General features: G+C 45.6%; 1 protein-coding gene across 2 annotated transcripts in view; it reads left to right on the forward strand.

The window, feature by feature from the left end:
* PPP1R1B (protein phosphatase 1 regulatory inhibitor subunit 1B) overlaps window positions 1-22147 on the forward strand; it is a 57634-nt gene that overhangs the window by 7466 nt on the left and 28021 nt on the right. Inside the window, exons 3-5 of one of the 2 annotated variants that reach the window (XM_033169834.1) lie at window positions 4458-4480; window positions 14531-14606; window positions 21906-21913. In XM_033169834.1, coding sequence (XP_033025725.1) covers window positions 4458-4480; window positions 14531-14606; window positions 21906-21913 — 107 coding nt within the window. The remainder of the gene's footprint in view (window positions 1-4457; window positions 4481-14530; window positions 14607-21905; window positions 21914-22147) is intronic. The other variant, XM_033169833.1, reaches the window with a different exon arrangement.

Genomic DNA, 22147 nt, shown 5'->3' on the forward strand with positions numbered 1-22147 from the left:
CACACAGCGGCTTAATTTCTGAAATGAGACCTTGCGTGCTTCCAGACTGGGAGGCTTTATATCACACATAGTGTTTATGAGCGTGTGATTGACGTATCTTTCGCAAGACCTCTGTATTATTATTATTATTATTATTGGATTATTATACATGCACTGTGCAGAGGTCCAGAGCGAACACTTCCTCTGAGCTGCCTTGCTGAAATTCAGATGTGCCTTTAGTAAGCAGCAATAAGTGGAAATAGAAACACTTAATCAAAGAAGAGTGTGCTGGATCAGGCAAAGCGTCCCGTTCTCACAGTGGCCACCCTGTGAGAAACCTGCAAGCAGGATTTGACCAAATGTGCACTCTCCTCTCCTGTGGTTTCCAGCAGATGGTATTCAGAAGCTTTGTTGCCTCCAACTGGGGAAGGCAGAGCACAGATCATGGATCATGGCCCTTTCCTCCATGAATTGGTCCAATCCTCTTTTAAAATCATCCAGGTTTGTGGCCATCCCTACCTCCTGTGGGAGCAAGATCCGCTGCTGAACTATGCACTGCATGAAGAAGGACTTTCTTTCTTTCTTTCTATTTATTTAATCATTTTTTCGATACAAACATCAACCGCAAAAGACACATACAACAAAAACCATAATAACAATAACACAATTTGACAATTCAGATTTGAATACACTGATATACCTATGACTACACCTTTTTTTAAACAATATTTCCCCACCTCTCTCTCCTCCCCCTACTTCCCATCGCTATCCGCCTTATCGCTTAAATATTCATTCCAGATTTCTTCATATTTATCCATTCTTATTATTTTGCGTCGACATGCAATTCGTTCGTGTGCAGCTAATCTGTCCATATTATCAATCCATGTGCTCAATGGAATCTTTTTGCGGCTCTTCCAATTCATCAAAACAAGTTTTTTTTGCTTCTAATATAGCACGGCACATCCATTTTTATTTTTATTTTGACCCCTTGAAATCTCCCGCGTTTCTGGAATTTCTTTTATCTGTCCTGAATCTTCCAGCATTCAGCTTCATTGTGAGAGGAGAAGGGGGGGGAGGAAAACTTTTCTCCATCCACTTTCTCCATGCTGTGCATCCCATAAGGCAGTGTTTTTCAACCTTTTTTGGGCAAAGGCACACTTGTTTCATGAAAAAAATCACGAGGCACACCACCATTAGAAAATGTTAAACCACCATTAGAAAATGTTAAAAAATTTAACTCTGTGCCTATATTGACTATATATAAAGTAATTTTTCAATTTTTCCCACGGCACACCAGGCAACATCTCGCGGCACACTAGTGTGCCGCGGAACAGTGGTTGAAAAACACTGCCATAAGGAACAAAAAAGGCATGGTTGTGCTCAGGTGAGGAGCAAATGGAAGCAGCGGTGTGGCGACGGAGCCCACCCACAGAAATGTCACATAACAAACAGCCCGCCACAAAAACCCACGTGTGATTGTGGACGTACACAACAAGCATTTTTTTTTTTACTGATCTGAAATCCAGGTGGAACCACTAAAAGGCAGATACATTGGTGGCGGCAATATGTCCACGATGCAAAAACATCTGAGCAGTTCTGCAACAAACTCCCATCAGTGTCAGGAACTAGGCAGAGGAGGAATGTGGTGTAGACCACCTCCCCAGCCTGACTCTTCCAGAGAAGAAGGAGACAGTTCAGAATTACAACAGGGGTTTGAGGGAGGTCACAGCTCAGAGGCAGATGAGGGGAAAAGCTGGGGAATTATGGGAGAGGAGGAGTAAGAAGAAGAAGAAGAAGAAGAAGAAGAAGCACCAGGGGAGCAATAGCTGATGGACTCAGTGTCTTTAGAAAGCATTCAAAGACACCCCCTTCTCCCAGAACATGATGAACCTTGAAAGTAGGAGAGCAAAGAGCTCAAAGGCAGAGGGCACTTTCCAGCACCCATAGCGATAACTCATGAGGAAGTGGGAGCGACGGAGGGGGTGGGGTTTCACTCGGAGCAACACCATTATTCCGAGAGGCCACATTCCCAAGCCTCTCTCTGTGAATATTGAATAAATGCAGATGGTAAGGATTTTTCCTTGTCTTGTCCATTCCTGGCAACCTGCCATGGGGGTTGGATCCTCGGCTGCCTGACAATCAGGAAGCACTCCTAGCCATGTTCATGCAGAGGTTACCTAGGTGGTAATGTGCCCACAGAGACCTTCTGTGCTGCCCACACACTCCCTTAAATTAGACTTGAAAGAAGTGACTCTGTTGTAGCCAGTAAAATGGGTGTGCTTGGTCCTTGGGTGTGGGTGGTTACCTACATTTTTTCACCTGTTTGCAAATGTACCCATGATTGGCGACCCCTTGCTAATGCATTCCCATAAGCCATTGCTTTCACTCTGGAAGATCTAAACTCCAGGTAGCTACATACTGGTGATGGAAAGGAGCATGTGAGATGCAGGATGCTGCCTTGTGCCAACTCAAACCACTGGTCTATCCAACTCAGTGTCACCTGCTCTAACCAAGCAATGGCCCTCCAGGGCTTTAGGCAGGAGTATTTCCCAACCCTGTCAGAAGATACCTGGGCCCTTATGTAAACAACGAATGTGCTCCACCACCGATCTGTGGCCAAACGTACAGAAATGCGTTCCGCGGAGCTCAGGCACATTACGCAAGGTTTTGATCTCTTGGGGATCATGGACACGTTTAATTGGAGAGGCTCTTCTTCACACAGAAGATCTGGGCAGCTCAAAACCAAGACACAAACAGTATTTTTTTAAAACGTGAAGATAATTTTCAGAAAAACAAGATACACAGAGAGAGCACTGTTTATCCCTGGCAGTTGAACATTTTTTTCCAAGCCAAAAGGTCTGGCAGAGGCCCAGGATGAAACCTGGGTTTTGGCTAACCACTGGAGAGTGAGTTCCAGAGTTCCATCTTTCTGAGTCCTCTCCTTGTTCTAAACTCCATGCTCAGCTGATCTAAAAACAGGGATAGGAACCTTGTAGCCCTCGAGATGTTTGCTGGACTACAACTCCCATCTTCCATGGCAATTGGCCTTGTAAACTGGGGTTGTTAGGAGTTGGAGTCCAGCAACAGCTGAGCAGCCAGAGGCTCTCCACCAAAAACATGGTGGGGCAGAGGGCAAAGTGCCCAGATGCATCTTTAAGGAGCTATGGAGAAGAGGGCATTTTAGCAGCCAGGCTTGGTAGTCCTGGCACTGTTCCTCTTGGAAATGAAGCTCTACCCCTATCAAAATACCTTCCAACATTTCTCCAGTGAAAATAGGGACTTCCTATTAAATAATAATAATAATAATTAATAATAATAATTTTACTGTTTATACCCCACCCATCTGACTGAGTTGCCCCAGCCCCCTCTGGGTGGCTTCCAACACATATAAAAACAAAATAAAACATTAAACCTTTTTTAAAAAAAACAACTTCCCTATACAGGGCTGCCTTCAGATGTCTTCTAAAGGTTGTATGGGTCACTTATCTCCTGGGCTATGGGGTTGCATAACTCCATACCCTCTGACATTTCTCTGATGAAAATAGAGACGTCCTAAGGAAAAGCGGGACATTCCAGGATCAAATCAGAAATCGGGATGGCTTCTGAAAATCCGGGGCTGTCCGTGGAAAATAGGAACAATTGGTGGGGTGGGTCTGTGTTCCCAGTTGCTGATTTTGAAGAAAGGCCTGTGCGTTGGATTGCGAGAGGGGTGGCTTCCCCACAAAAAAAAGGAACGGTTACAAAAGACTTTTGGCTTGCACTGACTTATGCCCACCAGTAGCTCAATTCACCAGTGGACCCCATGAAGCTTCTACAGGGAGGCAGCTGCTCCCACGCTAGGCATAATGGATTTAACCAGATTATTACTGCTGAATAGGAGGTAAAACATTCCAGCCTCGTTCATAAATCCAAGCAACTGAGCAAGTACTCTCTGAACATGACTGCAGGCAATTCCATGCAGCAAAGCTGTTTGCGTAAGGGGCTCACTGTGCTGTTTGGGGTGGTTTAAAAACATGCTGATGATCTCCCATGGTTTGCAGAGGCGCTGTTGAAATCAACCCAATGCGGGGAGCCAGTCACACAAATAGATTGCTGTGCCAAGCTGCCTCCGCACAGTCAAGTTGCCAAGTGGTCACCTGCCTGGTTGCTGCTTGAATGCATGAATTAGACGCCCTGTGCCACCAGCACAACTTTGACACGAGGCGCCTATGAGCGCGAATCAAGCCCTTTGCACCTCTCCCGTTGTCCTGGAGCAGGCCTCCGCAACCTGGTGGCCTGCAAATCCCATCAGCCACCGTCAATGGTCAGGAATGATGGAAGGTGTCCTCCACGACATCTGGAGGGACACCACATTGGCTATTTCTGTCTCAGATTGAGGAAAATTCAGGTTGCAATTCTATGCCTCTCTGTTGTTTGTTTTTACTGACACTTCTCTCTTTTCTTGTTTCTTTTCTTGTTTCTTCACCTGTTCGCTGCAGAAGATGAAGGTTCTCCATACCAGGTCAGTACCACCAGTTATACGTAGGCGAAGAAGGCATGCAAAGGAAAGGAGAAGTTGGGTGAAAGAGGATACAAGGGCATATCTGGTTTAATAGTAATTCCTTGTCCCCAGAGATTCCTGGAGACGTTGGGTTGCCTGTCATGCTTATATCTCAGCTTTCTTCCATCCTGATGGAACGGAAGTGGCACAGGCAGGACTCCTAGGTGCAGGGGTGTGCAGCGAAATTTTTCGTAAGAGTTAGGAAGAGTTAGGGCCAGAGGCGCCAGCTTGCAAGTGCAGTGTAAGGGCAACATTGTGGACGCATGAGTATTGCATTTCCCTCCCTAAACAGGGCAGAAGCTTCCTGGGCTTTGGGAAGGAGGTGCCAGGCCTCTGACAGGATGCCAGAGCTCTGCTGCCTCCTTCCCAAAGTTGGGCAGGCTTTGGGAAGGTGGCAGGAGGGCTCTTGGACCCCATCAGAGAGAGAGAAGCAAGTAGCATGTCCCCATCATTCTTTTTTTTTTTTGGGGGGGGTATACTAGGTGCCTCTTAATCAGAGCCGGATTTAGGTTTGATGAGGCCCTAAGCTACTGAAGGTAATGGGGGTCCTTTATATGTCCAGCTGTCCTTTGTCAACAACAAATTGTTGTTGTTTTTTCTGTTGAATATATGCTATAGTAATTTATGGACCTAATAGGTATCTAAAGCCATTTGCACATGTTGCCATGTAACCAGTCCATACAGAATGTAGGCACCCTATATATAGAAATGAGCAAACCAGTGATATTTTAGGGAGCAGGCTAGCAGGCAGCGCCCATTACTTACATCATAAGAGCCTACACAACACAAAACACTGTTGCTGTATGTAGGTTTTATTTTATTTGTTTTTTTATCTTGTATTTTGGAAATGTACATCCAGTTTTCCCCCCTTTAAATTTTTTGGGGGGTCCCAAGAGAGTGTGGCCCCAAAAAATCAGTGCTGTGCAAAAGCTTCAGCCCTCCATCTTAATTTAAAATGGCGCCCCATCGTAGCCAAACATGGACAGAAACCTGCTTCTTGACCTCAGGAACCATCATGAAGACTTTGGTTCAGATATCTCAAGAGGTGTCCAACAGATAGCATTCCAAAATACACAGTAAATTTCACAGTAATGACACGCCAGCTTTCTTTCAGGGAAGCTTGTCACCCATCATTGATTTCATTGTCTACATAATGATAGGATTCTGAGGTGCCCCAATTTTCTCCAGAACACATTCTGAAAAGCATTGCTGCATTATATTCTGGAGGAGTATGTTATACGCCGCCCAAAACAGTGTGCATTTTCACTCTGCACACGTGTGTGTGTGTGTGTGTGTGTGTGTGCCTGCCAAGGAAGGAGGCTGCTTCTGAATAAGTGTGGGGTGCTTTCTACCCCTCAGTGCTGTTGAGTAAGCACAGCCAGCCTCCCCCTCCAAGTATCTATGGGTGTGAGGAGGCAGAATTCCTGAATATGGAGGAGTGGTTGACTTCCTTACTGCTTCTCTGAACAAAGGCTTAGAACATTTTCAGGTGATCGGTTTAACGTGGAAATCAAAACTCTGGCTTTTATGCAATCAGCGGGTGGGGAAATGGTTCTGCTTGAGGAATATTGCATTTTCGCAGCGTTCAAGCTTCTGCTTGCATGAGTGTCAGAGACAGCACATGAGAGCCAGTGTGGTGTAGTGGTTAAGAGCGGTAGACTCGTAGTCTGGTGGCTTCGTGTCTCTGCTCCTCCACATGCAGCTGCTAGTTGACCTTGGGCTAGTCACACTTCTCTGAAGTCTCTCAGCCCCACTCACCTCACAGAGTGTTTGTTGTGAGGGAGGAAGGGAAAGGAGAATGTTAGCCGCTTTGAGACTCCTTCGGGTAGTGATAAAGCGGGATATCAAATCCAAACTCTCCTCCTCCTCCTTTTTCTTCTTAAATGTGGGGTGGGAATTGTTGGTTCAAGGTGAGTAATTCTTGAAATAGGGGGAAGTTGAGGTTTTGTTTATTTGCTAATTAGTGGATCAAGTGTATTTATTTGTTTATCATTTGGGTATTGCTAATATTGTTTGCTACTATTTATGTGGCTTGTTCCCCCCCCCATAGATGTTATATGTAAAATTAATGTATGATATGATACCCCCCTTTCCCCTATAATATTATGTATTGTGTACTTTTCTTTGCTGTAAATCACTTGGAGACCTTCAGATGACAAGCGACTAATAAGTTTAAATAATAATAATAATAATAATAATAATAATAATAATAATAATGGTGAGCAACTCAGGGTTTTTCCACACCTCTGCTTGCCCCGCTGCTCCCCCACCCCCAGGGAAACTCTTTGGCGCTAAATCCAAACAAATGGCAATTGGGTTTTCTGCAGACTGCCGTTTGTTCCGATTTAGCTCTAAAGAGTAAGGGAAAGCCTGGAAAGCATGGGACAAGCAGAAAAGATACTTGGACCCGTGCTTTCTAGGCCCAGGACAAATGGGAGTGTGGGTGAGCCTTTAGCTTCCTGCGCTGTGCTGAATAGCAACCCTTAGCTTGCAAAGAGGAAACTCACAGGAGAGCTGGAATGAATTAACCCAGGAATTCTCAGACTTTGTGCCAGTGCATGCTAGTAAATTATTGTGGCGAGGTCAAGTAAATACGTAACAGAACCCAAAATACTTGATGAGGGGTGCCAGCTCAAATAAAATAATCACAAGACGCAGCGCATGCACACTATTTGAATGGCAATGCCTATCAACTGGGGGGGGCAGGCCCCCTCAGATGTTTTACTTGGGAGAGGGGTGAAGGGACCTCAGCCCTAGTTGGCTCCTAGGTACTTGATACTGTGGAGTCTGCAGCAGTGTAGCTAGTCGCTCAGGTGCCCAGGGACAGGGCAAGCCATCCATGGAGGCGGGGTGAGCTGGGTGAGGCAGGGCGGGGCTCTCTGGGCGGAGCCTGCATGGAGTCTGCCCACCGCTCCCTGTATGAGTCCCTGCTCTGAGGTTGCCTCTTTCCACCAGCCTTCACTGGCTCGCTGATTCTCCCTCATCTCTGCAGCAGAGCGTTCAATCACACTTGGCACAGAATCACAGCAGAATTATCCACCCTCAAAGCAGGCTGCACATGACTGGCGTCTCTGCTCAGGTCGGCATTGCTCAGGTTGGCAATTCATTTAGATACTTCAGCAGGCATCAACTCTTGGCAACCTGTGAGACAGTTGCTGGGGCCCCAGCACTCTGGCAGACCCATTGATACCTTGGGGTCCATTATTATTATTATTATTATTATTATTATTATTATTATTATTATTTTCTGGCCTGATGTTCTGAAAATCAGCAGGTGTCTACATCCAGCCCCCTTTTCCCCACAGTGCCCCCAACCTAATATCACTGTGAGAAATTAAGTGTGCTTAGACCCATCAGCCCAGTCCTGCTTGGAGCTAAGGAAGTCCATCGGGCCCACTGACAGAAGAGGGGGCCCACCCAGGGCCCGTTGCCCAGAGCCCCCACAAACCTGTCAGACACAGGAGAGGATAGAACCCCTTGGAGGGGAGAAGTAAGGCTTTTGGATTGTAAAAGTTTGTCCACATTTGAGCATTATTTAGCTGTTAATCAAAATCCACCCCTGCACATATTTACATTTGTATAGGAAGCAAAACTTTGGTCTTTCCCATTCATACCAGTAGGCATTCCCTTTTGTGTTTGTCCTTGCCTTCTCATTTGCTGATTCTATTGTGCCAGTTAAGTACCTACAGGGTGTGCGTATAAGATAGCTGTGCAGGCACCTTGGTGGTTTTTTTTTTTAAAAAAAAGAAAATTCCCCACCCAAGAAGTCTACAAAAGCCCACACTCAGGCTATTGCAAATTGCTTGTACAGTTTTCTGTAAAGCTGAGGCATAGGAGCCAACTGCTAGGGACCACCCCCATAAAATATTTCAGGGGCTGGGGGGCCCCCAAAGTCATTGGGCATTCCCATTCAAATGGTGTGCTGTGCCATGGCTTGTGATCAATTATGTGGTGCGGGACTTACTTGCCCCCTCCCCAATACAGTATTTTATTCAGGTTGGCATCTCTGACTGAGGGATCAAAAGAGTGTGTGTGTGTGTGTGTGTGTGAGAGAGAGAGAGAGAGAGAGAGAGAGAGAGAGAGAGAGATCTTCTAACACACCTGCAAACACACAGTAAACTCCATTGTGTGCAAACCCTGAGAGTGAAGTCAGAATGAGTGCTCAGTCAACAGTACATTGGTACCTCTGGTTACGAACTTAATTTGTTGCAGAGGTCTGTTCTTAACCTGAAACCGTTCTTAACCTGAGGTACCACTTTAGCTAATGGGGCCTCCTGCTGCCGCCGCACCACCGCAGCGCAATTTCTGTTCTCATCCTGAGGTAAAGTTCTTAACCCGAGGTACTACTTCCGGGTTAGCGGAGTCTGTAACCCGAAGTGTTTATAACCTGAGGTGTTTGCAACCCGAGGTACCACTGTAAATAGTCTAACCTCCCTGCATACTCTGCGCAAACAAATTGGGTGGGAGGGATGCTCAGTAAGCAGGTCGTCTGCAAGCAACTGTTTCCCAAAATGTTTTTTAAGATGGAGAGGAAAGAGAACAGCGGCACAGCTGCCCTCCTGCCACACAGGAAGGCCACCCCTGTGGCAAAGCTGACACCCCCTGTGCTTTGAACAGCAGCCTGAAACTTAAATCCAGCACGTGACACTTTTCGCTGTCGCTTATCTCCCACACTCGGAAAAGCTTCGCCTGCTAAATTTCTGTGTCTGCCAAGCCAGCTGCAAAAGATGAAATAGATGAGGCAGGCACCCTGTCCGTTGGTGTGGCCTGAATAATTGCTCTATTGTTTTTTGAACTGAGAAATGAAAAAAACCGAGAGTTCTAAAAAGTGGCAGAGAGACACAGGACACAATTTGAACTGAATGTGTGAATAATCCTGTTGCTGAGGGTAGGGAGAGAGAACTGGCTGACTTTGGAAGGCAGAGGTAGACTTTTCCTTTCTTCAGCTGCTAGGTATCCTTCAGGCTCCCCCATTACAGTCCCTCCAAGTGTCCCTATTTCCCAGGGATGTCCCTGATTTAGAGAAGCCATCCCAGTTTCTGATTTGACCCTGGAATGTCCTGCTTCTTCCCTATTTTCATTGGAGAAATGTTGGAGGGTATTGAGTTATTCGACTCCCGAGCTGCCTATATATGGATTTTTTTTTTTTTTAAATGTTTAATGTTTTATTGCATTTTTATATATGTTGGAACCTGTGCAGAGTGGCTGGGGCAACCCAGTAAAATTATCATTATGGAATGGGACGTCCCTATTTTCATCGGAGAAGTGTTGGAGGGTTATACCATTATTTCAATAATAGTAAGCGGGGGGGGAGGGGGATAATGAAGGCCAGAGGATTGCAACAACTGTGAGACTCTGCGTCTCTTCATTGAATGCCCTTCGCCTGGGCATTGCAATCTGCAGTTCTGCTGCGCTAGAAGACTTTGGAATTTACTCAAACAAACAAAGAATGCCCCATTGGAAAGTCTGGCTCGTGAGCTTATCCCACCCCTCTCTCACACACACAAACACACCCAAGCCTGCAGAGGAAATTTATTCCTGCTTGCATTTTTCCATGACTTCCCCTTGATCTTCAATCACATTAAATTCCTCTTTAATATGCGACAAAGTACTGTTCTGGAATGGGATCCTGGGGACAGCAAGTCAGGAGCCAGAAGCTTAGTGCCTTTGAGAAAGACTGGCTGCTTTTCAAACTCTCCCCATGACTTGTCTGTTGTTTTATCAGATTATCCCTTTAATCGCTGAGTGTGCCTCCCCATTCCCCATTTGGCAGCTATTTTTTGCTTTTTTTGGAGGGGGAGGGAAAGGTAAAACCCTTGGCAGAGGTCAGACAGAATGCATACCTTTTTCACCTGTTTCCCAACCCCAAAATGAGCAGGGAACATGGACATTTTCCAAAATGTGATCAGAGCTTTCGTCCAGTGAACAAAAAAAAAAAACACCAAAAAAAGGAAAGGATTTTGCTGGTTTCCAGAGCTGGATAGCTAGGTAAAGGCTAACTTACATAGCAGTCAAAAACTGCTTTGAAAAAAACTTTAACTGTGATTAATCATCTGGGTTTTAGCTCATTCGAGTAATTAAATGTAAAAGTTATTTCCAAAACCTATATATTTTCAGATTTCTTTTTTTAAAGGCTACTGAAATATTTAAGCTACCAAAAGAACGTGTGAGAACTCACAGTTCAATGCAAAAGAAAGGCCATCGTTTTTATATATGTAAAAAAAATAAAAATCCTTCCATTCTGTATTACAGTTACATCACAAGAACCAAAATAACCTCAACAAAGTGTGAACATAATTCTCAGCCCTGCCTTTCAAATATTTCCATCACCAATTAAGCAACTAACACTTCAGTTGCTTAATTTTCTGATTAAAGACTGCAAACTTAGTAATGCGGATCTTATTTATTTATTTTTAGTTCCATTTAAGAAGCCCCCTCTAACGCCATAAACCCTCTCCCTTCTCTGTGAACTGGAGTTCAAGGGAGGAAGTGGGGCCAGTGAAATGACCTGCTTCGGGCAGCACCAGAGAAAGGAGAGAAGAGTGGGATGGAATAGATGAAGGCGATATTTAGTGTCTAAATGATGCAGCAAGGAGACATTTCAGGGGAGGAGACTTTCCTGAGGGCTCTGCTTCAGGGTCCCACAATGCCTTAGGCCAGCACTGGTGAGAAGGACAAAAACAGATTCTCTTTTCCAAGAGAAGCACACTTCCTGCCACTTCTGAGGATCATTCCTAGGACTGTTTCAGCAATAACCCTGCTCCTGCTTTTCCCAGAATGCCTCTGTCCACACCGCCCCTTTTGTTTTCCCTGAGGTAAACAGGTGTCCTCACTATCCTCCAAGTATTACCAATGTGGGTCAACTGCCCTGTACCAGATTTTCCTCCTTGGGCATTCCCCCCCACCTCCAATAAAACTCTTTACTGTTAAAAAATAAAGCTTTACATTTTTTTGTTGCTGCAGCTGTTCACAGCCACTGTTCCCTCCATCTGCTGCTGCATTTATTAACTTACAATAATGTTTATTTCACTACTTATTATTACATTGATATCCCATTTCCCCTTCAAGGGAAGCTCTTTGGTGTGGCGCATGGTTCTTCCTCTTTCCCCATTTTATCATCAAAACAACCCTGTGAGGTAGGCTAGGCAACTGGCCCAAGGTCAACCAGGCAGCTTCATGGGTTGAGTGGGGATTCGAACAATGATCTCCCAGGTTCTAGTCTGATGTGCTAACCATTACACCTCATAGGCTCTCGGGGTGCTGACTTGAATAAAATATTGGGGTAGTCCAGGTAATAACCTGCCCTGCATAATCGATCACAAGATCACACAATTGATGCAAGCCATTTGAAAGGCAAGACCCATCAACATTGGGGGGGCAGTCCCTTCAAATATTTTATTGAGGGTGCGAAGGGACCTCTGCCCTTCGGAGTTGGCTCCTATGAATGCTCTCCCCCTGTCAAAGTGTGTGTGGTTTTTTTAAAAAAAAATAATACTTACTAAGTTTCCATTTTATAACATATACATACAATCTTTGTTTTTTCACAAAGTTCATGAGCTCAAAGGAGCTTGAAGTGATGTGAAAAAACAAAGTCAAAGTGTGTTTTTAAAGGCTTTCTTCTCCATCACCATGTGATTTCCAGCCGATCAGGGATAATGTTGTGAATGTGATGGTGTCATAGCACCATTCTGCGCAGCATTGCCCTCTTTCATGGCATGAGGGGAAAGTAAACGCATCTCCACTGCCGAGGCATCATGTTCAACATGCTCTTCCTTGACATACGACGCTACAGTGAAACCATCACACGCAATGTGTAGGCCTGGTTGTCTCGGCAACAAGGATGCCTTCTCCCCCCCTCCCAACAAATCCTCACAGACCTTTTTGTATATGATTTTCTCTCCGCCACCCCTATCCCACACGAAAGGTGAGGCACTTCTGTATTAAAAGCACTGCCTGCCTCCTTTGGGCTCAACGCCGCTTTCCAAATCCGTTGCGTTTTGCCTCTGCGCTGTGCACGAGGCAGTCTTTCAGGCAAGGTTTTGAGGCTGCCGAGAACAACATTACAGCCAAAACAAGCACTGCTAAACAAAGGGAAAACATATTTAAGGAAAACCGAACCTAATTCCAGACGCTGCAAAGGAAACTTAAAAATAGCAACTCTCCGATCTCCCTTTGTTTTATTGAGACACCCTGAACAGCTACAGATGGGGACAGGATGCTTCTGGCCCTATAAAAATTCTCTTGGGGAGTCTTAGTTGTGTGTTTTGCTTACACTCATCTGATCAGTTACCATATTTGGCGTTGGGAAGGAAAGTTCACCAGTGTCAGATCAGGATACCTCTGTGTCTTTCCAAACAGGAAATCATGTTATTGGCCAATGGGGCCGAGATTCCTATTCCTTGGAATGAAAGGGGATGCATCATTCCTTGCTGGAAAGCAGAATAGCCAGTGCAGGAGGTTTATTTTCTAGTAGGTGTGTGGCCCAGCGCAAGAGATTGGGCAAGAGATTATCACAGTGACCCCTTGTAAGGAGCCCGTAACTAGGGGCTGAAAGATCGGTCAGTTTCAGTTCTCTCGTCTTCCGATCTTAAACCCAGTTCTCCAGGTTTCTGGAGCAATTTGTTTTGTTAGAGAATTGTATCACAAAATTCTGACAAGTGCAAGTCTTTAAGGATAGCTGAGTTTTGGCTCTCGTGTTGTTTCAGTTTGATATATGTGTCCTTAACTCCAAACTGAATCGACTTTCCTATTTCTCCCGGTGACATGGCAGTAAACACTTACGCAGAGCGTTTAGGGCATAGCAACATAGAACGTTAAATGTTAAATGCATCATGGATATTAAATTATAGGAATTAGGGGGTCCTTCCAGACAGGTGTGTATTGTGGGCTGACAAGTGCTCCTCGTACATGCAACTTTTTGGCAGAGCCCATGCAACGTCATTGGTATCAAAATGCCAGCCCCTGTTCCTCCTGCAATAATAATAATACTTTGGATTTTCACACATTCCAGGGTAAAACATCTGGTGGTGCTCTCCAGAAGTTGTTGGACTACAACTCCCATCATCCCTGACCATTGACCTTGCTGGCTGGAGGCTGATGGGCATTGTAGTCCAACAACATATGGAGGGCACTATGCTGCCTATCCTATCCTAGACCTGTTTTTGTAATATATAGAAAACAAGCATTTAGAAAAACCTTGCAGGCAGTAGGCAACCCCTTAGAAGTGTCTTTCTCCTTTCTTGCTCTTCTTAGATTATGACTGCTATATTATCAAAAAACATGGTGCGCTTTCCCTGCATCCGAATTATCATTTTAGTTACCTGCAGTTGTATGCAGATTTAACAGATGAACTCATCATCACAGTTAATTGACTGCAGTTTCTTTAATTGGGTTATAATTGGCATTTATTTGTGTGCCCCTCCACAGGAGGTCTGGAGGGTGGCAACATGAGAATGGGCCTTTTCTGTGGTGACTCCGATTGTGTTGGATGCTCTCCCCTGGGAGGGTCACCTGGTTTCTTCATTGCATATTTTCAGGTGCCCAGCAAAAACATTTCTCTTCAACCAGGCCTTCAGCTGTTAATCAATTTATGGCCTGTGTGTGTGTGTGTGTGTGTGTGTGTGTGTGTGTGTGTGTGTGTGATTATCTTTTCCTCCTTTTACTATTATTATATAATGTATCTTGTGTTTTTTGCTGTAAACTGACCTGTGGTCTCTTGGTGAGGGGAGGTATATAAATTTAATTAATTGTGATAGCCGTGTTTAAAACCTACAAGTTTCAGAAGTCACTTCCAGTGTCAAAGAGTTGGGGAGCAGCTGCTGAAAACAAAATAAGAAATGCGTATCCAAACACTCAGAGCCCTGGATCAAAGCCAATAGTTTAATTTAACAAGTGTTTATTATGTTGATTTGTTAAAAAAATAAAATATCGTGCACCGTCACATTCCCCATTCTTTGGGAAATCTTTGGAGAGCTGTGCCTTTGACCTGATGGCTCTGTTTTCTTTTCCCAGAGAGCTTTGGGTGAAGGCTACCACCTTAAAAACAAAAGGAATGCCCCCTGTGTCTACACCCCACCTTCTCTTAAAGGTAAGGTAGCTTTGAATTGTTTGTGACTTGCAGTTTTAAGTATTAATGCAAAAGGGCTGGCTTCTGTCTACCCTGAATTGTCCACCATTTGACTTCATTGGATGCATCTACACACACACACACACAGAGAGAGAGAGAGAGAGAGAGAGAGAGAGAGAGAGAGAGAAAGAGAGAGAGAGAGTCCACTTGCGACTTCAGTCCATACATAATTCCCCAGAAAAACATTGACTGCAAAAGCCACCATCTTTGCAATCTGTTCTTCTTCTTCTTCTTCTTCTTCTTCTTCTTCTTCTTCTTCTTCTTCTTCTTCTTCTTCTTCTTCTTTCTCACAGTTGCATGAAACTCCCTTGCTGCTACCCCTCCCCGTCCCCCAGGCTGCTGGGGAACTTGCAGTTCTAAGGAAACAGACTCCGCACGCACTTGATTTGGATATGTGAGGTGCCCCCTCTCTTCCCACCCTATGGTTTTATTTTTATATTTTTTCATAAAGAGTTGACAACTCCATCTGCTCGGAAAGCTAACCATTCCACAGCAGCGAAGGTGACCTTGGGCACACACAGAGAGAAGGGCTGGGGAGGGAAGGAATATGTGTGGGTGGGTGGGTGGGTTTATGCTTGAACCAGACTTTGCATTACCGGTACCTTGCACCGACTTTCTTCGTTTTGGATTAACAGAACCAAGATGCCAGGGAGATGGGGTGACTCATAGCAGTGTGTGTATGTGTGTACAGTATATAAAAAGGGGAGGTGGGAATCTGATCTGGTCAGCAAGCCAGAACCTTATTCTCCCCTACCCTTTGACAGGTGGCCAGGGTCACCCACCTGTCAGTCACCTGATGATGTCACAGTGGCATCAGGCATCTATACAGTGCTTTGAAGCGCTGCTTATTAACAGGCTTGAAGCTGCAAGAGTTATGACTCCAAGCATGCTTTTTTGCAGGACTGAGTTCCCCCGTGGAGAACTCAGCCCTGAAGCTGATGCAGCAGACTTTTAAGTCACCCATCAGTTGTTGGGTGGTGACTTCAGGACTACTTTCTGCAGGGATCAGCTGCACAGTCAAGTTCCCCATGTGAAGCTTGGTCGTACAGCCTGCCCTACACCTGGCACAGCATATTATGTGGGCATGGTTTGGGCAAAACAGCCTCACAGGCCAAACTGGGACCCGTGTCAGGACAAATCTAGCCTGCAGGCTGGAGATTCCTCACCCCCATAGAAGACACCTTCTAGGGGCTGAGGTCCCTTCAGCTCCCCCAATAAAATATTTGAGGGGGTCACTCCCCCCCCATGTTGATGAGCCTTGCTATTCAAATGGTATGCATGCACTGCACCTTGTGATCACTTATGCTGGGTGGGGCTTACCTCCCCCCCCCCATATTTTATTCAAGTTGGCACCCGTGTTATGAACTATGCTTCTGTGCATTCCTCCTTAAGCCATGCAGCTTTTAAATGCTCCAGCCAGAACATATAAAAGTTTAGTTTCTTTCCAAAAGGTCTCAATTTAAGAACAGTCTGTTCCAAGCGAAGCCCAACTTGGAAGTGGAAGAGGATTAAATGACCCGCTCCCCTACCAGTCTCTCAGTGGCAGTGTGCCCTGCTGTACGGAGGACAGTCCTCTGTTTGAAGGACTTGCAGAGGCTGTCCTTTCAAAGTATATTTTAAAGATAAAGAACCCTAAAAAGCATGAGCAGGGAGGGTCTTGAATTTGCCCATCAACAGCTAGCACCTGAACAACAGCCCGAGCAGGTACACAGATCACCTGGCCTCAGTTTCCCCACCATAGTGAGATAGCTCAGTTGGTTAGAGCATGGTGCTGACAACATCAAGGTTGCAGGTTCGATCCCCGTATGGAACAGCTGCATATTCCTGCATTGCTGGGGGGTTGGACTAGATGATCCTCAGGGTCCCTTCCATGATTCCATGATGTTTTCTCTTTCTCTGTAAACAGAGTAATGATTTCTTCATTTGCATTTATGCACAAAAATCAACATGTGCCAGTTTTATGCAAATCTCCCTCTTTCTTTGTGTGCAATGCATTCCCACTTTTTAAACAACGCATGAGCAGCTTCTTCCGGCAAACAAATATATAGATATGAAAATGTTGGGAACTCGGAACTGTATGCGATTAATGACACGTGAAATCTGAGCCAGAGAGTCCTCGATTTGAGATTAATTCATAACGCTGGCCTGGATCCCTTTAAGTGGGTGCTTCGTTTCAAATGCATTAAGTCAGATATACCCCAAACACTATCAGGCTCCTTTGCGGTAGATGTTGGTATCAAGAAAAGGCCACTGATAATTAATGGCAAATTACCACAATAAGGTTTGTCTTCCACAAAAGATGACCCTCCAAGGATCCCTATTCACCAGGGACAGTCCCGGATTTTCAGAAGCCATCCTAGTTTCTGATTTGGTCCTAGAATGTCCCACTTTTCCTTAGGATGTCCCTATTTTTATCAAAGAAATGTTGGCTGATATGCGTTTTGAACATACCAGAAAGAAGTTTATAATCAGTGTGACTCCCTCCCACAGTAGATGCAAAATTAATGACACTTCTTGGTCATCAATGATACTCCCATTATATGTTTTCAACTGTAGGCTGAATTAAGCAGAACCTTTCCTGGCCTATTAATCACCCAAGCCCCCTTGGTGATTTCCTAAAGGAAATATCCAGGTTGAAATCATTGCATAAACTCTCCCTCACTAGAGCATATTCTGGCATTGTTTAAAAACCTCCCACCCAAGTAGAGATCTGAAGGCTGAAGGCAAAACTTGAGTTTGACTTCAGTAATCCCTGGCTCCCTTGGGAAGGAAACAAACAGAGGCCTTCCCTTTTGAATGGGAGAACTAAAGAACTCTGGTTTGCAGCTACATTTAACAACAATGCAATGAAATCAGAGTCTGTTGAAACTAACATCAAGGTCTCTGCTGAGGAAGGCCTCTCTTTGCTGCTGCCTTCCAAAATATAACAGCGACACAAACAGCTGATGAGGATCACAGATGCTGGTTTCTTGAAAGCGCAATACCTGAAATTTCTGGAGGTATTCCAAACACTTCTTATTACCTACTTTACACACACACACACACACACAGAGAGAGAGAGAGAGAGAGAGAGAGAGAGAGAGAGAGAGATATTATGCGTCAGTGTGTCACTGCAGTTCCTTCCAAGCTCTGGAAGCCAGCCTCAATTTAAATTATGTTTAAACTCGCTGTCGGTCACATTAGGAAAACATGTTATTGGCGTCAAAGTTAAGCCAAGTGTTGGTCCCTGAGCATACATAAGCATGCTCACATCACAGTCTCCTGGGCCATTAATCCCTGGCATGCTAATATTATGCACACAAATGCCAGTGGGCCAGTTCATATGTGAGTCTGAGCACATGGAACACCATACAGGTTAAGGTTTTTCTAAAACATGCCCCACATTGTACTTAAACTGACCCTCATACCTCCAGCACCTTGTACTTCTGGCTGTGCATTCCCCAGTGTTGCTGATATCCATGCAGCAGGAGGTTGCCACTGACTTCTTACCACCGACTTTTAGTTCTCATTGTGTCGACTTTCAACAGACAATCCTTACTCATCCCTTCACAAAATCAAACCCTTTCTTTTTTGCTTTGACACATCGCCAGGTAGAAATGAAAGGCAGCTCGAAGCATGGATGCGTGCACACACACAGAGCTTTCGATCCTGTCGTTTGCATTTTCCAGTTTTAGCACTAAGGTCAGCAGCAAGAACGTCCACTCTTCCCCTCCCCCTGAGTGACAAGTGGCACTAACTTCCCAAACGGAGGTTGGAAGCGCCAAGGCAGTTGGAGGCCGATGTGTTTGACAACAAAGCCCTATTTAAAGACCTTCCCTTGTGCTGCGTTCCTCTTCCCACAATCTGCTGTTTGTGTCGTGAGCGCTGCCAATAATCGGCAGCGTTTCCTGCAGAACGCAGCCTGGAGAGGAGGGCATCCCAGGAGAAAGGGAATGGCTGCAGCAGGATTCTCGACTCTCTCCAAGGCTCAAGTCCACTTTTGGGTGGTGAAGGGGAGGACAGGGAGGGGAGAACTTGTAACGAAGTTCTGCGCTAGGAATTCTCTATCCAACTTTGAGTGTTTGAGGAAGGCGGGTTAAAGTGGGAAATGATGCAAAGAGGATGTTGTAAGAATTTAAGGTTATATATATATATATATATATATATATATATATATATATATATTCATTTGATGGGTTTTGTGGAGGGCAAGAGGAGGTAGGGGGCAGGGTCCAGGATGCTCAGATTACTGCCACCAGACCTCCCCTTTCACGATGTGTCCATGATGTATGGAGGGGTGGTCTTGAGCTGGAGGGGGGCAATTTCAAAAGTCTATATAGGAGCTTGCGCTCCATTGTTCTAGGTCTTTTGCTTGCAAAACACCCTGCTGCAACAGTTTCTAATCAGCAAGGCCTTGCTTTGGGAGACTCGGTATTGTCTTTGTCTTTGTGCTGCGTTGCCGGGAAGGGGCTCTTCCCGAGGTTATGGACTCCCTTCTGGAGACGGACCCAGTTACAGAATTTTTATAACAAGGAACAACTGAAATGAACATAGGAATGGGGAAATCAAAAGAGTTTTACCTACCGGTATATAGAAATTAGGCTGAGCAGAGCGCTCTAAAAATATGCAAGACGATTACTATATTATTAGCTAAGATTATGATTGCGGATGCCACTGGGCTGTCAGTAATTTGCAGGCAGGATTCAAGAGTGTGGTGAAAGAGCTCTGGACCCCCTTCAAATGTCCTTTGTATTGTGCATTCATGGAGATTTCTGCTCATGATAGTATCGGGGCAATTGTACACCACCCCACTGTCAATATTGTTTGTGCCTGCAGATGTTTTGGGTGAACATAGTCCTTTTGCTCCAATCGGGACATGTCCAGTAGCTTTCTGCTTGAAATCCTGCAACTTTTTAAATATTAATAATAATACCGTAAATGTTCCGTGGCTGGGAGGGGGTGGGAGAGGGAATGTCCTCTTTTCATTGCACTATAGCGCAGGAGTACCCTTCCAAACCACAATAATGCAGGAGTGCCGTGGTGGCACTGCGTAGCAACTAAAAAAGCTGACTGATGTGTGGGCAGTCCAGTATAAATCCACCACCAATGCACTATTATTGCATCCAGGATATTTGGCAAAATACTGTACATATGCAAAAGCAAATCCACTTAAAAAAAGAAGTTGTGTTTTTTTTTGCCATGCAGAAAGATGACAAGGGAATGCATTGAAAGGTGGGGTTTGAAACAGTGACTAACAGGAAAACTTATAAAGACCCCACAAGCAAATCCGAATGAATGCTCGTTGTCATCCAGCCACCCTGAGAACAGATTAGATCAGATGTTCAACAAAGACTGCCAAACCCCCACATAGCTCAGTTGGGTGGAGGATTAGGCTTGTAATCTCAGGGTCGTGGGTTCAAATCCCATTTGGGGCAAATGATCCCTGCATTGCAGGAATTGGACCAGATGGTCCTCATGGACCTTTCAACTCTTTGATAAGCTCTGTGGAAGGAAACTGGGATGAATGCCAGTCATCATACATGCCTTTAAACCGGGGGCAGGGAGCTGTGGCCCTGGGAAGGGTGTGAATGTGGCCCTTCAGGCCTCTCTGGGAATTCTCCCCAGGAAGAGAAGCTCACTTTGGTTCGAGCCAGTGCAGTTTTTAGATAGGTGCCTGGGTCGTGTCATGGGTCGAAGGCGAACTCCCATCTCACGAGCAGTGGATCAATCTGCCGTAAGCGGCTGGTGCCGCAAACCTGACTGGTGTTAGGCGAAGGAGTCACAGGCTGGGCTGATAGAGATCAAGCCAGAACTGGGGGGCTGGGGGCTGGAGATGAGCAGTCTTTGGAGTGCACATGCCCCCGGTACTGGAAACGCGCTGGCTGTCGGAAGAATGTGAGAAACGGCATGCCAGAATGGGCTGTGTGTGTGTGTGTGTGTGTGACATCCTTCCTGTTCTCCGACAGGGAATGCTCACTGCCAGTTGCTCGCCCCCCACAAAGTGCTGCACTCATCCATTTCCCGTCAGCCTTTGCTCTCGTCATCACTCCCCCGCACCTATTGTTCGCACCTGTCTTTCTCTAATTCTCTTCTTCTCTCCCCCCACCCCAAAGCTATTTGATCTTCTGAGGGGGAGTTGGCACATTGCCTTCCCACACATACCTAAAGCTTTTACATTGTTCTTCATGGCTGCTGCTTTTAAAGGGGCTCTTATCTCTCCTTCCCTCCCAGGGAGAACTAGGGTGTGGGTAGGGGGGGAATCTTGAAGCCGTGGCGCAAGTAATGAGCTGTAGTCTTGCACACAGCTAGGCTTGTCCGCTCTCCCTTGATGTAAAAGACATAACGATGATGAGATAAAAGGCAAATTGGGGAACTAGAGAGCTCACCCGCTTTTCCCCTGAAAAAGCGGTGTCTAGGAACCATACATAGTCACCTAGCAGTACTGCTCCCTAATCCTTTTTTTTAAAGTTAAAAGTAGTTGTGGAAGCCTGAATTAGATTGGAAGAACTGCTTAACCCTTTGCATTCCAGCCATTTCCCCCACTAAGGAAAAAACAAAAATCCTTCCTCCCCCCCCCCCATTCACAATGCTTTCTCATTCACATGGTGGGGAGGGGAAATGATATAGGCACCTGTCTTCCCCCGCCCCATGGGCACAGGTGGAAATGCCTGCAGATTAGCTCAGTTTGGTAGAGCATGAGACTCTTCTTCCCAGGGCCATGGGTTCGAGCCCCACATTGGGGGGGGGACAGATTCCTGCATTGCAGGGGGTTGGACTAGGCAACTCCAGGGGGTCCCTTCCAACTCTAAAATCCTACGATTCTGTGAAAAGCGAAAGGTGACCAATGCAGAGAAAGAAAGGATTAAGCACCTCCCCAGCTCTGCTGCTCTGTAGATCAGTGATGGCCAAACTTGGCCCTCCAGCTGTTTTGGGACTACAACTCCCATCATCCCTAGCTAACAGGACTAGTGGTCAGGGATGATGGGAACTGTAGTCCCAAAACAGCTGGAGGGCCAAGTTTGGCCATCACTGCCGTAGATCAAACATGCTGCCAACCTCCCAAAGTATCATACTGTACAGCATCTTGCTTGTCCTTAGCAGCATTCCTCAAGCTGTTGCTGATGGGACCCAGGTCCCTGGCTGGCTCTCCCTGCTGTGTTTACATCCCTGCTGTGTTTACATCTGTGAGGTGTGGCATATATGATTCTCCCCATCTAAGCAGCTTACAAGGCTGCCAGAATTAGGGCAGTCCTACCTGCCTCCCCAGGGCATCAATGACAGCATTACAGGTGGAATTTATGTCTTTGTGTGCATGGTATTCTCCAGAGTACAAGAGGAAACGGCATGTTCACATTACTACTTCCTCCACACCCAGTGCTTTTAATTTTCGAAGCCGCATTCACACGGCATTAGCCACAATCCGTATCAATCCTGTAGTTTCTAGTGGGGTAGGAGAGCTGAAAAGAAATTCACATCTGGGCCAACCAATGCACCCCTTTGGTTTCAGATAGCACATGGGTAGA

Source organism: Lacerta agilis, chromosome 14 (genome assembly GCF_009819535.1).
Source record: "Lacerta agilis isolate rLacAgi1 chromosome 14, rLacAgi1.pri, whole genome shotgun sequence".
NCBI lineage: Eukaryota > Metazoa > Chordata > Lepidosauria > Squamata > Lacertidae > Lacerta > Lacerta agilis.